General features: G+C 35.5%; 2 protein-coding genes across 7 annotated transcripts in view; both read right to left on the reverse strand.

Moving 5' to 3' along the window:
* Positions 1-3856: 3856 nt before the first annotated feature.
* LOC145322929 (uncharacterized) lies at positions 3857-10316 on the reverse strand. Its single transcript, XM_080165292.1, has 5 exons — positions 10161-10316; positions 9265-9467; positions 4882-5784; positions 4534-4627; positions 3857-4005 (listed from the first exon to the last, which is right to left on the reverse strand). Exons 1-5 carry the CDS (start codon positions 10168-10170, stop codon positions 3866-3868), a joined length of 1350 nt encoding a protein of 449 aa, XP_080021418.1. The 5' UTR covers positions 10171-10316; the 3' UTR covers positions 3857-3865.
* Positions 10317-10318: 2 nt separating this feature from the next.
* Positions 10319-19059, reverse strand: part of LOC145322930 (methylosome protein WDR77-like) — a 30421-nt gene continuing 21680 nt past the window's right edge. For 2 of the 6 annotated variants that reach the window (XM_080165296.1, XM_080165295.1), the window contains exons 10-11: positions 15683-15796; positions 10325-11916 (exon numbers count right to left, since the gene is read on the reverse strand). In XM_080165296.1, coding sequence (XP_080021422.1) covers positions 11823-11916; positions 15683-15796 — 208 coding nt within the window. In that variant the 3' untranslated portion in view covers positions 10325-11822. Of the gene's footprint in view, positions 11917-15682; positions 15797-19059 lie in introns of all 6 variants that reach the window. The other 4 variants (XR_013880838.1, XR_013880840.1, XR_013880839.1 and 1 more) reach the window with 4 other exon arrangements.

Consider the following 19059-nt stretch of genomic DNA (forward strand, 5'->3'; position numbering starts at 1 on the left):
GACGACTATCAAAGGGACAGTATTATTACATACAAATGTAGTTCAGTGCAGTGTTATTCTTTAAATTCTAAACACATAATTTTAATACATTTCATGTACATTGTCAATGAAACTTTTAATTATTAATACATGCCTCACCTTAAAATCATAAAAATTTGCAGGGAAAGTCTAAATAGAAATATTGATATATCCTAACTGCTCCTTCTTGAAAGAATTTTGTTTTAAACATTTTTAAAATAGTTGTTTATGTTCAATGTATAGTATCTTGGACAGTTGTCCACGGTTAGAAAAAAAAACAAGACATTCCATGATGATGATAAACTAAAATAATTCTTTTATAGATTGATAAGAATTGTTGGATGGAACTTTTACACTCAGATAGTTTGGTCCAACCAATCAGGATTTATCAAAAGTTTTTAAGCCAACGAATTAGAGAAAGTAAAAATGGAGTTAAAGTCCAATGTCCCCTTCCTCTCTGTAATATTAACTAGTTCCTTCAAAAACTTGTAAAAATCGTTTAAGAAGGAGCAGATAGGATTTTGTTCAATTTAAAAAGTTTAAAGTTTTATTAAGGAGAGGTGTGTTTTAAGAATAATACATTAATATCTAAAATAGTGTCAAAAGTGATGTATAGTTAAAATATAATAATAATAAATAATCAAAGATAATAAAAATTAAACATTAATAACAATTAAAATATAAATCTTATCACATGAATAAAAAAACACTAGCCACAAAAAAATGAGATCAAAAATTTAAAATTGCAAAATATATAGAATTTTAAAACTGAAAGATTAGTGCCAATTAAAGATTAAAGGGGGGGGCGAAAGTGACACTTTTTGTAACCAAAACTAAAAGTCAACAAAGGAACTCAACTAAAAAAAGAGTTACAGGTCTGAGAATTTGCATGGCAGTTGCTTTTTAGAGGTACAATATGGAACACTGAAGAAACGGCGGCGCAACCGCCGAAAACCGCCGTTTCCCGCCGATTTTTTTTTGCAATTTCTCGGCGGTTTTCGGCGGATGCGCCGCCGTTTCTTCACTGTTCCATATCGTAACCCTATAAAGCAACTGCCATGCAAAATCTCAGACCTGTAACTCTTTTTTTAGTTGAGTTCCTTTGACTTTTAGTTTTGGTTTCAAAAAGTGGCACATCCGCCTCCCCCCTTTAAAATTGCAAAATATATAGAATTTCAAAAACAGAAAAATTAGTGCCAATTAAAGATATAAATTATTCTAAGAGATCAGGATGAAAAACTAACAGAAAAATCACATTTAAGTAGCGCGGCTTCTCTTTATTTAGAATCACAAATATCCCTTAGACCGACATTTCAATTATAATCCCTTTTTATGCGGCTTAGCATCCTAAGGCCTCAAGGGCCATTTTTGGGAAGAGAGGAAGATAAGTCGACCCTTTTTTAGATTTAAAGAGAGAAAGTGAGGAATGGTATTTTTTCAGGGTAGATTACTCTTGATGGGTTGAGGTAACGTCCTCAAAAATGGCCATAAACCTTCCCTGGAAGATTCACTGAAATGGAGAACCATATCGGTCCAGCGGTTAAAGATTATAATCTAGACAGATATCAGGGATGGCAAAATAAAAACCACGTGGTTTTAATCAAGTGGTTTAAACCAAAAAAAAGCTAAAAAAAAACAAAAAAAACAAGGTGGGAAGGTTTAAATGGTTTTTTTAATACAAAGGCCTATCTTTCCAGTTATATCCTTATAATAAAGTAACAGGATGTTTGTATGTGTGTTTGTCTGTTTGTACCAAAGGATCTCGCTAACCGCTGAACTGATTGGGTTGTCCTTAACAGGGTAGCTTCTCATAGGTCCCGGGAAGGTTTATAACTATTTTCTTTGGGGGTGGGACACCCCCAACCCCCCCTCAGAAAAAACTTTTTAAAAACTTTTTAACTAAATTAAAAAATGAGGGGGGGGGGGCAACCCCCCCCCAAAAAATTTTTTTTTACTTTTTCTTACAAAATATAAAATAAAAAATTCAATTATTAAATTCGACTCTCTCCTCCTCAAGTGCCCCTAGAGGCCTATAGGGGCCTAGCCGCTAGTATTTTTATAATGTAAAAAATACAGTCAAAAACATAAATACCTAATTCAAAATTCTTTTAATAGTTTAAATCTTTACCTATACTTTTATACTAAATTAGAATACTTTAATTTGGATATTATTCAAAAAAAACAAAAAAAATATTAAAAAAACCAAAAAAACCTGGTTTTTATTAATAAAAACCAATAAAAACCGGTTTAAACCAAAAAAAACACACTGGTTTGATCTTTTAAAAAAAAAACTGGTTTTTTCCCATCTCTGACAGATATCCTGTTACTTTTGTGTAAGGATTAATTTTAAAATATTTATTGCTGCGCTACATACAAACAGATTATCATCCTTGTTAATTACATGACTAACAATATAAATATCATAAGTATATAAATGTGCAAAAAAGTAGCAATTTGTGTTTAGATTTGATGCAAAAATTTGGGCAAATTAAAAAAGTTTGTTGTGCGCAGAATGTGTGTGTTCAAAAGCGCTTGCAATATATTTTTTTACAACAAAAAAGAGGTCTTTAAATTGACAAAAAAAGCTTTTCAGTAAGAAAATTTGAAAAGGGGTAGAATATTTACCATGTAAAATTGTTAAGCACCTTATACATGCTTTTATTAAGGTAGTAAGTAAGACTTAGTCCTAGTTTAAAACCATTCGTGATATACGTTGGTATTTATGTAAAAGCCATTTTTTATGATTCTGGTGTGGAATCGCAAAGAGTATAGGCACTACTTACACTTTATCAGTGTTTATTTTTTGTCTGTGTCTTTTTAAACCAAAACTCAAACAGAGAGAATTACTTTGTATATGCAATAATATCTTGAAAACGCCATAGTCAAATCTACTATTTCTCCAAATTGTTGTGTTCATTGAAACAATAATCCCCAAAATGGCTAAGTTAATTCTAACAACCATTTTACCTAAACTATTCATGTGTTAGAATTACTTGTAATATCTGCAAAGTGCGAATTTTTTTGCCAATTTAAAAATCTCTTTATCTTATTTTATTTTCTTCATAAATATGCAACTTAGAATCTAAACAATCTTAATATTTATAGCAGAACACCATACTTTTCAAATGAACCACTGTTAACCAACCTACATTTTTTTTTCAAATTTGTGAGGAAAATGTTTGTTAATAGGCTTCTTGGTTAGGCTAGGTTAAGTAATGTTCTTGAAATCCCAAAAGGATTTAAAGTGGTTCACTATTAAAATATGGGTTTCAACCATTGTAAAACTTTATATTTTATATGGCTAAAGTATATATATTAGACAATAAGGTATAATCAGGGATACAGGGATAGGACAATGGACAAGGAAAATAAATTTTCCCCTATGAACTATTTTAAAACCCAGACAAAAAAGTATAATTGTCCCATCCCTCCTGGGGTAATTATATATTTCAATTTGGTTAAGTTTTATGACTAGAATCATTACATATTGTAGAATGCCTTTTGTTACATTTAAAAATAATATGTTTATTAATAATATTGCACCAAAAATACAGTTAAACAATTTGCGCTTGCGCATAGATTTCAATAACATTTACTTCTTTAAAAAAAGGATTTTCTGTTTATAATAGGGGGGGGGGGGTGTGCTATGTACATTGTACAGGGACGTAAAGCTTCTTATTTTGAGGAGGAGAAAAATGAAGGGTTTCAAAGGTTTGAGGGGGTTAATCTAATGTAAGTTTCTTAATTTTATTTACATTGTACAAAGATTCTTATTTTAAAAGTGGTAAAATGAGGGGTTTCAAAGGTTTAAGGGGCCGGGGGGTAATCTAATGTAATATTTTCAAATTTAAGTACTAGAATAATCCTGTATATTATTGTCTGGGAGGGTACTAGGTGACGGGCTGGTTTTTTCTTTGCTCGGATTAACAATCTTGTAGAATGTCGTATTACTTGTATACACTGACTCTCGGAAACTGAACATTTCTCCTGAAACATTAAAAGGCTCTTAAAACCAAGAATCTAAAGGGATTAATTTACACACCTAAATGATTGTACACAAAATTACCCCTTCTGTAGATTACAATTAGTGGTTGAAACGTTTGGACACTCAATTTAATGAACCAAACATTCAAATTCATAAAAGTCCTCAAAGTTGTTTATACAACGAATAAGAAAACGTTAATATAAAACTTTGGGAACTATTGTAATACTAATAACCCACTCAATGTCCCCTCCCTCCCTGTCTTAAAACTCTGCGATTGCTCATAATAAACTGATTGATTACGAAATGTCTATATTATCCCCAGATAAATGGCTTTAGATATGTTCCTGTAAACAAACCTTTAAGGGACATTGGACTAGCCTTAACTTTTCAACAAATGATTTTAATCTAACATAGCAGCATTAGAATCAATAGCTATGACCACTACAATTAGATTTTGAACGTAAAAAGTGAATAATCTTACACAAGCAGTAGAAACAATAGCTTTGAGAGGTAAAACGTAAAAAACTTACCCAGAACAATATTAAGTGCAGAAACATCATAGCTATGACAGCCGCTGTATCTATATGCTGGCTTCTTATCAAATTTACAACCTGTAGACTGGGCTCCTAGTGGACGTAGATAAATTAATATACTTTCAAGTTTAATTTTTTTAAATGTAAGAATGGATGAATGAAATAATATCAACAGTCAAATAAACAGAAGTTTTTTTCTATCTTTAATAGCAGCCAAGATATAATTCCTATTTAATTTTTCTTCTGAGAACATCACAGACATATGCAAATGAGTCATAGAGTAGATACTCATTTAACTTTTATTTCATTTTTAAAAAATTCAAGAAGTTTTTAATTTATCTACTTTCCTATTGGATTAATACAATCTTCGATTAGAGTACATTTCAGCCATGGCACCATTAGTGAGGTTATTAATGGGGGCGTTGATATATCTTCAGTGGCTCCTCCCCCATGACTGCTACTAACTTGTTCTTGAGTAGTTTCTAGATCATCTTTAGTAGAATTATTAACATTTGTTGGCGGATTTTCAATAACAATTTTTGGCAGATTTTCTTCTCCAAGATTTAACAGCAAACACTTTCCCGAAATCATGTGTTGGAACTCGTAATCCTCCTTCTGGGTTTGGGGGAAATATTCAAACATGCGGGGGTGGGTAAGGGCGGTTGTTGGGGTGGGATCGTTGCCCACCCCAAGGCCCCCACCGCCGACTAAATTCCTGCTGGTTAGCCCGCCAGCGTTGGTTTCTTTCTGGGGGGTGGTTGTCGTTGGTTGTTCTGGCCAGGTAAGGATGTAGGACGTCTTGACTTTGTCCAGAAAAGGCTTCATGCTGGTTGCAACAATCCTGGTGTCAATATCCATCCACAGCAACGTACCTGCCTCCCTTAGCCCCAGCTGAATAAGAATGGGCCTGAACGCCTGCAGCTTTAGATCCTTAACATGGTTGGGCCAATTGGCAAAATTAAATTCTGACACTTGGCACGCGGTTGAGTTACACATGGAGTTTAAAGTTTCTTTATCTTTTCTGGATAATCCAAGATCATGAATAAGTATGGATGCCTCGGTTTGAACATGAAGCGCGGCATGGATAAATCCAGGAACATGGTGAATTTGACCGGCAGCTACTGCAGACACGATTAGCAGCTCCTCCGAGGCCCCGGGTGGGTCCAGGTGCAGGGGATAGGGCGGCAGCCCCAGTAGCTGCAGGAAGTGAGCATCAGGATTGAGCTTTGCCTTCTTGGGCGGGACAACCTGTGTTAAAGAATATTTTATGATTAATTGAATTATAATTTTTCCAGGCCAGTCTATTTAACTTTTTTTTTAAATCATTTTTTTTTTACCAAATTAATAAGAAAAACGTATATTTGAGAATTAACAAAATAATCTCTTTAAAAAAATCATCATAACCAGAAGTAAGAACTATAAAAGTGCTTTAAGAGTATTATCTACCTTAAATTCTAATATTTTTTAAGAAAAAAATTGTTAAAAATCTGTTTAAATAATGTTTTGTTACCTAAGGGGGGGGTTTTTAATGCAACCATCTCGTAATCAGTGAGCAAATGGCACTTAGAATTCGAATTTCGATCTGAAATTTTGCATGAGTAATCCTTGATAGGTCTCTTTTCCCTAAATCGAACAAAAAGTTGGAAAAGTAACGGCTGGCGGCTGGCAGCTCAGCCGTTTAGCCGTTTTTTGCCTATTTTTAGGGCAAATTCATCATTAATTACGTAGGAATCAACTTTTAAAAACATATTTCTGGTTTATTTCATGTTAAATGATAACAATAACCATTTTTTAAAATTTTTAGTACCAGCTGCTAAACGGCTAGAACCGGCTGAAAACGGCTGGGAGCCGCCAAGAGTATAAAGGGTAGATAGGGCTTGTGACATGTCTAGGGGTAGGTTTCTATGGGTGCTGAGCTTAAAAATGCTACTAAAAATAGTGACGGCCAATCCATATGGCAGCTGGGTAACAGCTGCAGCTGAGCTGCGAGCGGCCAAGAGTAGAATGAGTAGATAGGACTTGTGACGTGTCTAGGGGTAGGTTTTTATAGGTGCTGAGCTCAAAAATGCTAACAAAAATAGTGGAGGCCCATCCACATGGCAGCTGGATAATGGATGCAGCTCAGCTGGGTAACGGCCGCAGCTCAGACGAGATAGGCCAAGAGTAGAATGAGTACATGAGGCATGTGACGTGTCCAGGATTAGGTTTTTATGGGTGCTGAACTCAAAAATGCTTCTAAAAATATTTTCGGCCAATCCCTATGGCAGTTAAGTAATAGCTGCTGCTCAGCTGCGAGCGGCTAAGAGTAGAATGATTAGATAGGGCTTGTCACGTGTCTAGAGGTAGGTTTTTATGGGTGCTGAGCTCAAAAATGGTACCAAAAATAGTGGCAGCCCATCCATATGGCAGCTGGGTAACGGCCGAAGCTCAGCTGGTAGAGGCCAAGAGTAGAATGAGTACATAGGGCATGTGACATGTCTAGGGGTAGGTTTTCATGGGTGCTGAGCTCAAAAATGCTACAAAAATAGTGGCGACCCATCCATATGGCAGCTGAGTAACAGCTGCAGCTCAGCTGCGAGTGGCCAAGAGTAGAATGAGTAGATAAGGCTTGTGATGTTTCTAGGGGTAGGTTTTCATGGGTGCTGAGCTCAAAAATGGTATCAAAAATAGTGGCGACCCATCCACATTGCAGCTGGGTAACAGCTGCAGCTCAGCTGCGTGCCAACAAGAGTATAATGAGTAGATAGAGCTTGTGAGGTGTCTCGGGGTAGGTTTTTATGGGTGTTGAGCTCAAATGTGCTACTAAAAATAGTGGCGACCAATCCACATATGGTAGCTGAGTAACAGCTACAGCTCAGCTAGGAGCGGCCAAGAGTAGAATGAGTAGATAGGGCTTGTAATGTTCCTTAGGGTAGGTTTTTATGAGTGCTGAGCTCAAAATACTACAAAAAATAGTGGTGACCCATCCATGTGGCAGCTGGGTAACGGCGGCAGCTCAGCTGGGAGCGGCCGAAAGTAGAATGAGTACATAGGGCTTGTGACGTGTCCAGGGGTAGGTATTTATGAGTGCTGAGCTCAAAATACTACCAATAATAGTGGCGGCTCATCCATATGGCAGCTGGGTAACAGCTACAGCCCACAAGCCCTATCTACTCATTCTACTCTTAGCCTCCCCCAGCTGAGCTGCAGCCATTACCCAGCTGCCATATGGATGGGTCGCCACTATTTTTGGGAGCATTTTTGAGCTCAGTACCCAAAAACACGTCACAAGCCCTATGTACTCATTTTACTCTTGGCCGCTCCCATCTGAGCTGCAGCTGTTGCTCAGATGCCATATAGATTGGCCGCCACTATTTTTGGTAGCATTTTTGAGCTCAGCACCCATTAAAACCTACCCCTAGACACGTCATAAGCCCTATCTACTCATTCTACTCTTGGCCTCTCACAGCTGAGCTTCGGCCGTTACCCAGCTGCCATATGGATGGACCGCCACTATTTTTGGTTGCATTTTTGAGCTCAGCACCCATAAAAATCTACCCCTAGACACGTCATAAGCCCCATCTACTCATTCTACTCTTGAACGCTCGCAGCTGAGCTTCGGCCGTTACCCAGCTGCCATGTGGATGGGCTGCCACTATTTTTGGTACCATTTTTGAGCTCAGCACCCATAAAAACCTACCTCTAGACACGTCACAAGCCCTATCTAATCATCTACTCTTAGCCGCTCGGAGCTGAGCAGCAGCTATTACTTAACTGCCATAGGGATTGGCCGAAACTATTTTTAGAAGTATTTTTGAGTTCAGCACCCATAAAAACCTAACCCTGGACATGTCACATGCCCTATGTACTCATTCTACTCTTGGCCTCTCCCAGCTGAGCTGCCGCCGTTACCCAGCTGCAACATGGATGGGCCGCCACAATTTTTGGTAGCATTTTTGAGCTCAGCACCCATAAAAACCTACCCGTAGACACGTCACAAGCCCTATCTACTCATTCTACTCTTGGCCGCTCGCAGCTGAGCTACAGCTGTTACCCAGCTGCCATATGGATTGGCCGTCACTATTTTTAGTAGTATTTTTGAGCTCAGCACCCATAAAAACCTACCCCTAGACATGTCACAAGCCCTATCTACTCTTCATACTCTTGGCCGCTCCCAGCCGTTTTCAGCCGGTTCTAGCCGTTTAGCAGCTGGTAAAAAAATGGTTATTGCTATCATTTAATATGAATTAAACCAAAACTATGTTTTTAAAAGTTGTTTCCTACGTAAATAATGATGAATTTGCCCTAAAAATAGGCCAAAAACGGCTAAACGGCTGAGCTGCAGCCGCCAGCCGTTACTTTTCCAACTTTTTGTTCGATTTAGGGAAAATAGACCTACCAAGGATTACCCATGCAAAATTTCAGCTCGAAATTCGAATTCTAAGTGCCATTTGCTCACTGATTACGAGATGGTTGCATTAAAAACCCCCCCCTTAATAAATTCTTTATAATTGGTTATATTTTGTTTGAATTTATGTATATGTTTAAAGGTGCATTAAATGGCTAAATAGAATTTTTTTATTATCTAAAACAACCTGTATAAAGTAATAAAACAATGTAAACAAAGATCAGCTGATTGTAAAACGTGGTACTTGTATGTGATTGCCGCGTACTATTATAAAAAGTATAATGTCGTTTTTGTGTTAAAATAATACCTTAATAATTTAAATAAAAATATTTTTTTACAACCTGTAGGCCGTCGCCGGCTGCCAGCAGGTTCTGGTGCAGGTCCAGGATCTTCTTCTGTGTCTCCTTGACAATGCTGTGGAATGTCCTTGGCTTCTGTACGGGCAGCAGGATCATGAACAGACAGGTGAAGGCTATGCACGTGATGAGCAAGTAGAAGGCGCGCTGGCGCATGGCGGTTATACAGGAGGACCCACTACAGGAACCTAAACATTGTAAAGAGTAGGGTTAACGCAAAACTAATAATGAGCAGGTAGAAAGCGCGCTGGCGCATGGCGGTTATACAGGAGGACCCGCTACAGGAACCTAAATAACATGGATCATATTAACGCAATACTAATAATGAGCAGGTAGAAAGCGCGCTGGCGCATGGCGGTTATACTGGAGGACCCGCTACAGGAACCTTTATGAAATAAGGCAGATTAACGCAATACTAATAATGAATTAATAGGAAGCACGAAATAGGAACCTAAAATGGTAGAGTACCTAGGGTTAAATCTAATTTAATAACTTAACATCTACGCACCCTGCATAAGGAGCTTTGTATTTAATAGGGTTGGGCCGAATATCCGGCTGATTTTAAATGCCAGATATCCGGTTATCCGTTAATTTGCCGGATATCGAACGTTAGTCAGATATCCGGCCCGCCCAACACTAGTATTCAAAAGGACAAAGAGCTAGAAAAATATCTTCAATCCATTCCAAAACTTAAATCTGAAAATTAAGTAGCCTAAAACCATCACAGAACCTATTTTAAGCCTATCAAAAAGAGAATACCTAATTGGTTCAGTAATTATTGAGATCTTAAGGCAGAATTTCACAAATTCAATATCTTCATAATCATAAAATCAAAATAAAAATACAGAAAAACATTACTTTCTATCTATTTAATGATTTACCTGGCAACATAACTTAGGTCATAACCATAGAGATCTATTTCTTCTCCCTTTATGTCATTGCAAATTTTATTTCCATTAAACATATTAAATCCATTTTATTTACAATTTTTTAAGCTCATATCATTGGTTTTTTTGATCACATGTTTATTTTCACAATATCTGAAAAAAATGACTTGTAATAAACATGGTAAGTTTTGTAAAAAATTCACCAGTAGTAATTAAGATAGGGGCGGGGGGCGTGATTTGTACGCTTATAACTTTGTGTCAACGAAGCTACTCTATCAATACGGGTTACTCAATGACTTATTTTCAATATCTGCAAAAACTTCAAGAATTATTCTGAACAATTTAATAAAACACTTGAAAAAAATCATAAATGAATTTAATTGTTTTTTTAGAATCAAGAGTAAGTAAAAGCCAAAGTTATTAAGCCAATAAGTTAAAGAATGTTTATAAAGTGTTGGGTACCAGTACAATTTACAGTAATTGTCTCCTCCCTTCATAAAACTACTTGTTATTGCTGCGCTAATCATTAACATTGTTAACTAGTTTACATAAAAGCGTATAACCCCCGCCCCGCCCCCAACCTCTAGGTAATCATAATGATACATATATGTATATCACAGTCTTGTTCGCTTTTTTATTTGATTTGCGCATTTACAAATGTTATTCAGAGATAAAGGGATAGGACGAAAGAAAATAAAATAAATTTGCTATAATTTTTTTTATTTGCCTATTCCCATATTTCTTATCTTTATTGATATGACTTTAAAGACTTTCTTATTAACATCTTAGAAAAATTATTTGGCAGACGTAATTAATCTTTTGGGCAAAAATTATATTTTCTTTTACATTTGACTATCCCTTTATCACTACTTGCATAATTCATTTTGGGATTTTAAGGGATAAGACAAAGGATAGTAAATTGAAATACATCGTTATAACTGACATTTTGGGTACCAGTGTAATTTACAATCCATTGTCCACTCCATCCCTTCAAAATGTATGACTTTGCTTTAACATTTTAGAAAAAGTTTACTAACAAATGTATAAATTGAGATATTTTCGCGGCAAAAGGTACTTTTAATTATTCCATTTAAAATGTCACAAGTTTTTTAATTCTTTGAATTTATCAAAAAATATATCATATAGCTCAAAAATCATAGATCATTGAATTAATGAGAAAAAAGAAGCTACAGCGTAAATTTGATTAAAATTAATTGACTGAGATGGTAATAAAAATACTCTGTTCTAGAATCTAAAATAAGCTTAGGGTAAAAAAGGTGGGGCGGAATTGTTTGAAATCAAACATTTAACACAAAGTCAAAGGAGATTTACAAAGCTTGGATTTGGCATCGTAGTTGCTTTCATGAGGTACAATGTAATGGAATTTAAATCTAACCTTCAACTTACCTCAAATTCAAGAACAGCGTAAAAGGTACAATTAAAGTTATTCAGAGATTCAGGTCAAAATGGACAATAAATGAATTTTCCCCCTAAGTATTTAGTAGCGTAAATTTTTAGGGAGAAAATTTTGAGAGAGGACACAAATAATATCATCTCAATTTCCCCCCAATTTTTGGAAGATTTTTTTTGCAAAATTGGGGTGGGAATGATTAATCTATTATCCATTGACCTATCCCTGTATCCCTGTGGCAAGGATTAAGGTATTGTATGTTGCCTGACCGTCCTGTCCCATCCAGATGTCCAGAGTATGCCTGTAGTTGGGTGCCAGGCCAAACCACGTACAAAGTCCCTAGAATAAAAGTACAGAGTGAAAGGTACGATTAATGTTAAACGAATGCCGAGATTCAGGATACAATGAACAACAAATGAATCTTCTCCCAAAGTATTTTTTAGCAATAAATTGTTGAGAAAATAATATTATCTCAATTTATCCCCACGCCTGTAGTTGGGTGCCAGGCCAACCCACGTACAAAGTCCCTAACAAAAAAATATCCTTATAAAAAAGTAACAGGATGTCTTTCTGTAGCAAAGGATCTCAATAAATGCTAAATCTTTTACAATGGTAACCTTTAGAGTGTAGATTACCCCGTCCCGGATTTGAAAAATTTTGTTAAAATTTTTGCCCCCAGCCAAAATATGGTTGATTTATGCATAAAAATGACCCATGCAAAATATTTTTTCTGTAATGCAAAAATTGCGACGGTACAAGCACTGCAAAGTTTTTAAAATCTGAAAAAAAACCTATTTTTATGGCATTTTTGGGGCTTTTGTACCATCCCAATTTTAAAGATTTTTACAAAATTTCAATTCAAGTGTGTTGATATATACCTGAAATTTACCAAAAAAAATGGGGGCAGTCTCAATTATAACATATGAAGGTGTAGCAAGTAATCTTCCAAATACAAAATTGTCAAATTGCATACATATATAATAGGGTTGGGTCGGATACTTTTTTGGACGGATATTGGATATCTGGCTGATTTATAATGCCGGATATCCGGCAAATATATGTTATTTGGCCGGATATCCAGTTATTCGACCGAATATCCGAATATTTGGCCGGATATCCGGTTATTCGGCCAGATATCCGGTTATTCGGCCGATGTTCTTTTATTTGGCCAGATATCCAGTAATTTGCCATATAACGATTATCTGTCATTAGAAATCAACCGGATATCCGGTATCCAGCCAAAAAAGTATTGGCCCAACCCTATTATATATGTATGCAATTGTTTCTTCTTTACAGTAAAGTTACTGATAGATCCAGGGAATGTTTCAGTTATTACCACTTATTTTAGTTTATCTCTGTTAATTTTGGAAAAGGATGTCTTAGCTTATAAAAGATTTTCGGTGCTTTCCCTCAAAGTGTCTTTTGATCACTGACAACCCCTCCCTCCTTATGTTAACTTGCAAGGGTCCCTGGTACCCAATATACGGAGTTCGTTCAGACTCATATTATAGAAAAGATTTGCATTTAATAAGTATCAGAAATAGGTTGGACAAAATAGGCCGTTTAATACACTAGTCCCAAAAGTTTGAAAATAATCTTTTCTTATTCGTTGACTTAATAACTTTGGGGACTTTCAATAAATTTTAATGGATTAGTTTATTAATTTGAGTGTTCAATCGTTTCTACCACTAATTTTAATCTACATTTTAATTTTTCATTAGCCATAGTCTTATCCCTTAGATCCTTCAGTAACATGTTATTTCTTGTTATGTAGTAAAAATGAGTGTTCCAGTTATTATATTAGACTTTGGGTACAGAGATCTAGAGGGATAAGACAATGGCTGATAAATTTATTTGTATATCCCATGATGATACACAAACTCACCCTTTTTTGTTGATTACATAGTGGTTGAAACGTTTGATCACTAAACCTAATGAACCAACCAATTACAATTCAATAAAAGTCTCCAAAGTTGTTGAGCCAAGAAATAAAAAAAATGTTATTATAAACCTTCCGGGACTAGTGTATTAAACAGCCCTATGTCCACTCCCTCCCTAGTTATTATTAGACTTGTGATACACTCTTGTATAGTTCAGGGAGGGAGGGGACATTGAGCTGTTTATTAAATTAGTCCCCAAAGTGTTATAACGGTGTTTTCTTATATTTGGGTTAAAACATTGGGGAAATTCAGTAAATTTTATTTGGTTGATTTATTAAGTTAAGTGTTTAAAAGTTTCTACTTCTAGTCTTAATCTACAGAAGGGATAATTTTTTGTATCATTATTGGGGATGTACATCAATTTATTAGACATTGTCTTATCCCTTTAGATTCTTAAATAACATGTTATTTCTTGTTATGTAATAAAAATATAAGTGTTCCAGTTATTATTAGACTTTGGGTACAGGGATCTAGATAGAGAACACAATGGCTGATAAATGGGCGTGTATACCCCATGATTATACACAAACTTACCCTTTCTGTTGATTACAATAGGTGGTTGGAACGTCTTATTAAACCAATTAAAATTTCAAACAATCTAAAAAGTTGTTGAGCAAACAAATTAAAAAGTTTTTAAAACTTCGGGGACTAGTGTAATTAACAGCCCATTGTGCTCTGCCTCCCTAGTTATTATTAGACTTTTGGTACACTCTGGTATCATTCAGAGAGGGAGGGGAAATTGGACTGTTTATTTCACTTGTCCCCAAAGTTTTATAATTGTTTTTCTAATTCATTAGATAACAACTTTTGAGAATTTTATTGAATTTTGATTGGTTGGTTTATTAAGTTAGGTGTATAAACGTTTCAACCGCTAAGTTTAATCTACAGAAGGGATAGTTTTGTGTATCAAACAAATTTCATACTTATATAATAGAGGTAGGCCGGATACTTTTTTGGCCGGATGATTTATAATGCAACATATTTGGTATCCGGCAAATTACCGGATATCCGGCCGAATAACCAGATATCTGGCCAAATTACCAGATATTTGCTAGATATCTGGCCAGATGTCGGATATCCGGCATTATAAATCAGCCAGATATCCAATATCCGTCCAAAAAAGTATCCTGCCCAACCCTATTATATATGTATGCAATTTGACAATTTTGTATTTGGAAGATTACTTGCTACACCTTCATATGTTATAATTGAGACTGCCCCCATTTTTTTTGGTAAATTTCAGGTATATATCAACACACTTGAATTGAAATTTTGTAAAAATCTTTAAAATTGGGATGGTACAAAAGCCCCAAAAATGCCATAAAAACAGGGTTTTTTGCAGATTTTAAAAACTTTGCAGTGCTTGTACCGTCGCAATTTTTGCATTACAGAAAAAAATATTTTGCATGGGTCATTTTTATGCATAAATCAACCATATTTTGGCTGGGGGCAAAAATTTTAACAAAATTTTTCAAATCCGGGACGGGGTAGTGTAGATACCTATTTTGGTAGAGGGTACCACCGCCCTCTCAAAAAAAAATCGCGCCTTAAAAACGCTCGCGACGCAAAAAAAATTCTTTGGCCTATTCTTTTAAAAACTATAATTGAAAATAAAGGGCCGATTTTTCTAAACTTTCACTAGTAGCGTAGGCGATAGAAGGAAACATTTCTATATCTTTTAGACAGTGTTATAGACAAATAAATTTTTGGAGACCCCTATTTTAGGGACCATACAAATGACAAGTGAAAAGGGGGGGGGGGGCGAAAGTGACACTTTTTGAAATCAAAACTAAAAGTCAACAAAGGAACTCAACTAAAAAAAGAGTTACAGGTCTGAGATTTTGCATGGCAGTTGCTTTATAGGTGTACAATATGGAACTGTGAAGAAACGGCGGCGCAACCGCCGAAAACCGCCGTTTCCCGCCGAAATTTTTTTGCCTTTTCTCGGCGGTTTTCGGCGGTTGCGCCGCCGTTTCTTCACAGTTCCATATTGTACCCCTATAAAGCAACTGCCATGCAAAATCTCAGACCTGTAACTCTTTTTTTAGTTGAGTTCCTTTGACTTTTAGTTTTGGTTTCAAAAAGTGTCACTTTCGCCCCCCCCCCCCTTTCTTATTTCGGATAAGATAAAACTTGTTTTTCCAAAATGCATAAAAATATCTTACTTGTGAGAAGAGTTTGAGTAATGCTTGGAAATATTTTGCTGTTCAACTTTGATCACGTGAAATGTGACGTCATCCCCGGCTATGGCACACAATTCTGGTCGGTCTTTGCTCCACCTTAAATAATAATGACGTCATAAGAAGGTATAATAATGACGTCACATGAAGGTACAATAATGACGTCACAAGAAGGTACAATAATGACGCCATAAAATGGTAAAATAATGATGACATAAGATAGTACAATAATGACGCCATAAGATGGTACAATAACAATGTCATTAGATGGTACAATAATGACGCCATTAAGATGGTACAATAATGACGCCGTAAAAGGAACAATGATGACGCCATAAGATGGCACAATAAAAAAGTCATAAGATGGTGCAATAATGACGCCATTAAGATGGTACAATGATGACGCCATAAGATGGCACAATAATAAAGTCATAAGATGGTGCAATAATGACATCACCTGGTATTTTCAATTTTCGATGGGGTCAAGCGGGGCATATACCGGTAATGGGCTAAACTGGTAATTTTTTACCCACCTTCATAAAAATGACCTTTATCTCCATGTTCCTTTTAAATGACAGAAAAAAACATAAAAGAAAATTTGTTTCTAATTAAATTGCAAAAAAGTATAAAATAAAAATTTTGTGAGATGAATTTTAGGGGATCTTTTTGGGTCACAATGTCGGACGAAATTTTTTTTTTCAAACTATTTTTCACCTAAGAGAGTTAAGACTCTAGGGGGCTAGGTGTCGCTTCGGGTACTAGACCTATATCTCCACGCACCTTGGAACATACTTGCAATTGCAATGATTGCGGTGTAAAGCGTCCATTCACCCATCAGACAACCAACTCTCTGAGATGCACGACCTTTGTCTGAGAAGTCCCAACTGTGCACGGTAGCGAGTTGCGCCTGTTTTGGGCCAAGGCATTCCCCCCACTCTAACTATTTACGTCGCGCATCTGACATAGTAGCAGTGGGAACAATTTTTAACGTCTTTAGTTATGACGCGGTGTCGGACCGAGATTCGAACCTATCACCTTCCCGACGACGAGCGGATGCGCTACGTGATTCACCTAAGTGTGTAATGATCGACCTACATAAAAATTAGTAAGACCTAGAACTGATCCGTATAAACCTTTTGAACTAAGAATTGCCCGCTCTTTCCAAATCCGTTTAGAGCTTAAATGTAGAGTTAATATTTTTTTTTCAAAGATGACCAAAGTTCGCGCGAGGCTATTTTCGGTAACGTCAAAAAAAGTTCAAATTCGATTTTTAAGATCAATTTTCAGATTTTCAGATTTTCTTTGGTAAAATCTAAAATTCAATATGGGCTTTTTGAGAATTAGGCCAAAAAGTGAATAGAACAAGTTTTTTTTTATATAAAAAATTTTAAATTAGGGTAAGGGGGGGGAAATTTCGGTATTTTTTCGGTTTTTTTTTAAAAAAAGGGGGTAAATATTAATATTTTCAAATGAAACCAAGACCGGTAGAAAGCTTATGGAAAGGACTATCAGGTCCTAAAAGGACGTTATCCTAGGACTTTAAGAAGTTTGCCGAAATTGACCGCAAAAAAGTTACCGAAAATTCCCCACCATGTTAAAAATGAATTTTTTTGAAAGACGCGAATTTTCGATTTTTTTTTCGAAAATTTTTTTAAAAAAAACTTAAAATTAATATAAGAAAAAAACGTATTTTATTACTTTTTAGGCCTGATCCTAAAAAAGCTCACATTGAACTATAGATTTAGACCAAAAAACATGAAAATTGATTAAAAATTGACCTCAATAATCGAATTTGAAGCAAAAGTGTCATCTTTGCAAAAAGTCTTGACTACATTTTAACCTTAAAAAAATCGATGAAAAAAGGCCAAACGACCAAACAAGCGTAATAAATCATAATTAGTATAGGTTATTGGGATTAACCACAAAAAAAATTCATAAAGATCGGACTATTCCTCCTATGTCAAAAATATTTTTTTTCAAAGGACCAGAAATTTTGTTTTTTTCTTCGCAAAAATTTGCTTCAAAAAATAAAATTAATTTTTGTTTTTGTTTTTTATCTGTTCTATTCATTTTTAGGCCTAATTCTTAAAAAGTCCATATGGAATGATAGATTTGACAAAAGAAAACATGAAAACATGACCTTAAAAGTTGAATTTTAATTTCTTTTGAAATTACCGAAATTTCCCCCGGCGCCAACTTTGGTCATTTTTGAAAAAAATATTACCCCGATTTTAAAGCTCTCAACAGATTTGGAAAGAGCGGGCAATTCTTAGTTCAAAAGGTTTTTACGGATCAGCTCTAGGTCTTACCAATTTTTGTGTACATCGATCTTTACACACCTACTAAAAAATTTTTGAAAAAAAAAAAATTTTCGTCCGACTTTGAGACCCAATAAGTACCCTTAATATTCATCTCACAAAAAATTCATTTTATACTTTTTTGTAGGCAATTTAATAAGAAACAAATTTGCTTTTTTCTGTCATTTGAAAGGAACATGGAGAAAAGGGTCATTTAATGAAGGTAGGTCGAAATTACCGAAAATAGCCCCTTACCGAAACTTCCCCCGCCTTACCCTATATTTTTAAAGAAAATTTTTGTGAGGGTAAAAATCGAAATTTCTCGTCTTTAAAAAAATGATTTTTGACATAGAAGGAATAGTCCGATCCTTATGAAAATTTTTGTGGATATTCCCTATAACCTATACTAGATATGACTATGTTTGACTGGCCGTTTGGCCGTTTTTCATCGATTTTTTTAAGGTTGAAAAGACGTTACCGGATTAGCCCCACCGTGGGGTAAAGGTCGGTAATTTCTTTGAGTCCAATTATGACAAACTTTAAAAGTCCTAGGATAACGTCCTTTTAGAACCTGATAGTCTTTTCCGTAAGCTTTCTAATGGTCTTGGTTTCATTTCAAAATATTAATATTTACCCCATTTTTTCTTCTTCAAAAAACCGAAAAAATTACCGGTTTAGCCCCGCCTCACCCTAAGTAAAAATGAGCACTATTTGTATTGGATTCTGTGTCCAGTAAGAATATTTTATGACAGACGGACGTACGGACATTACCTAATTATAGATTAGCTACGCTACTACTAATAGAATATCTAACTACCTGATATTTTTAATTTCTCTGTCCATAAGATAAAAATGAGCACTAGTTGTCTTGGTTTCTGTGTTTAGTAAGAATATTTTATGACAGACGGACAGTCAAACGGACATTACCTAACTATAAAGTAGCTGCGCTGCAACTAAAAATATTGATTATATATTACCTGATATTTTTAATTTCTCTGTCCATAAGTTGAAAATGAGCACTAGTTGTCTTGGTTTCTATATCAGCCGGACGTACGGACGGACAAA

Source organism: Acartia tonsa, chromosome 6 (genome assembly GCF_053477335.1).
Source record: "Acartia tonsa isolate MP-2025a chromosome 6, ASM5347733v1, whole genome shotgun sequence".
Taxonomy (NCBI): domain Eukaryota; kingdom Metazoa; phylum Arthropoda; class Copepoda; order Calanoida; family Acartiidae; genus Acartia; species Acartia tonsa.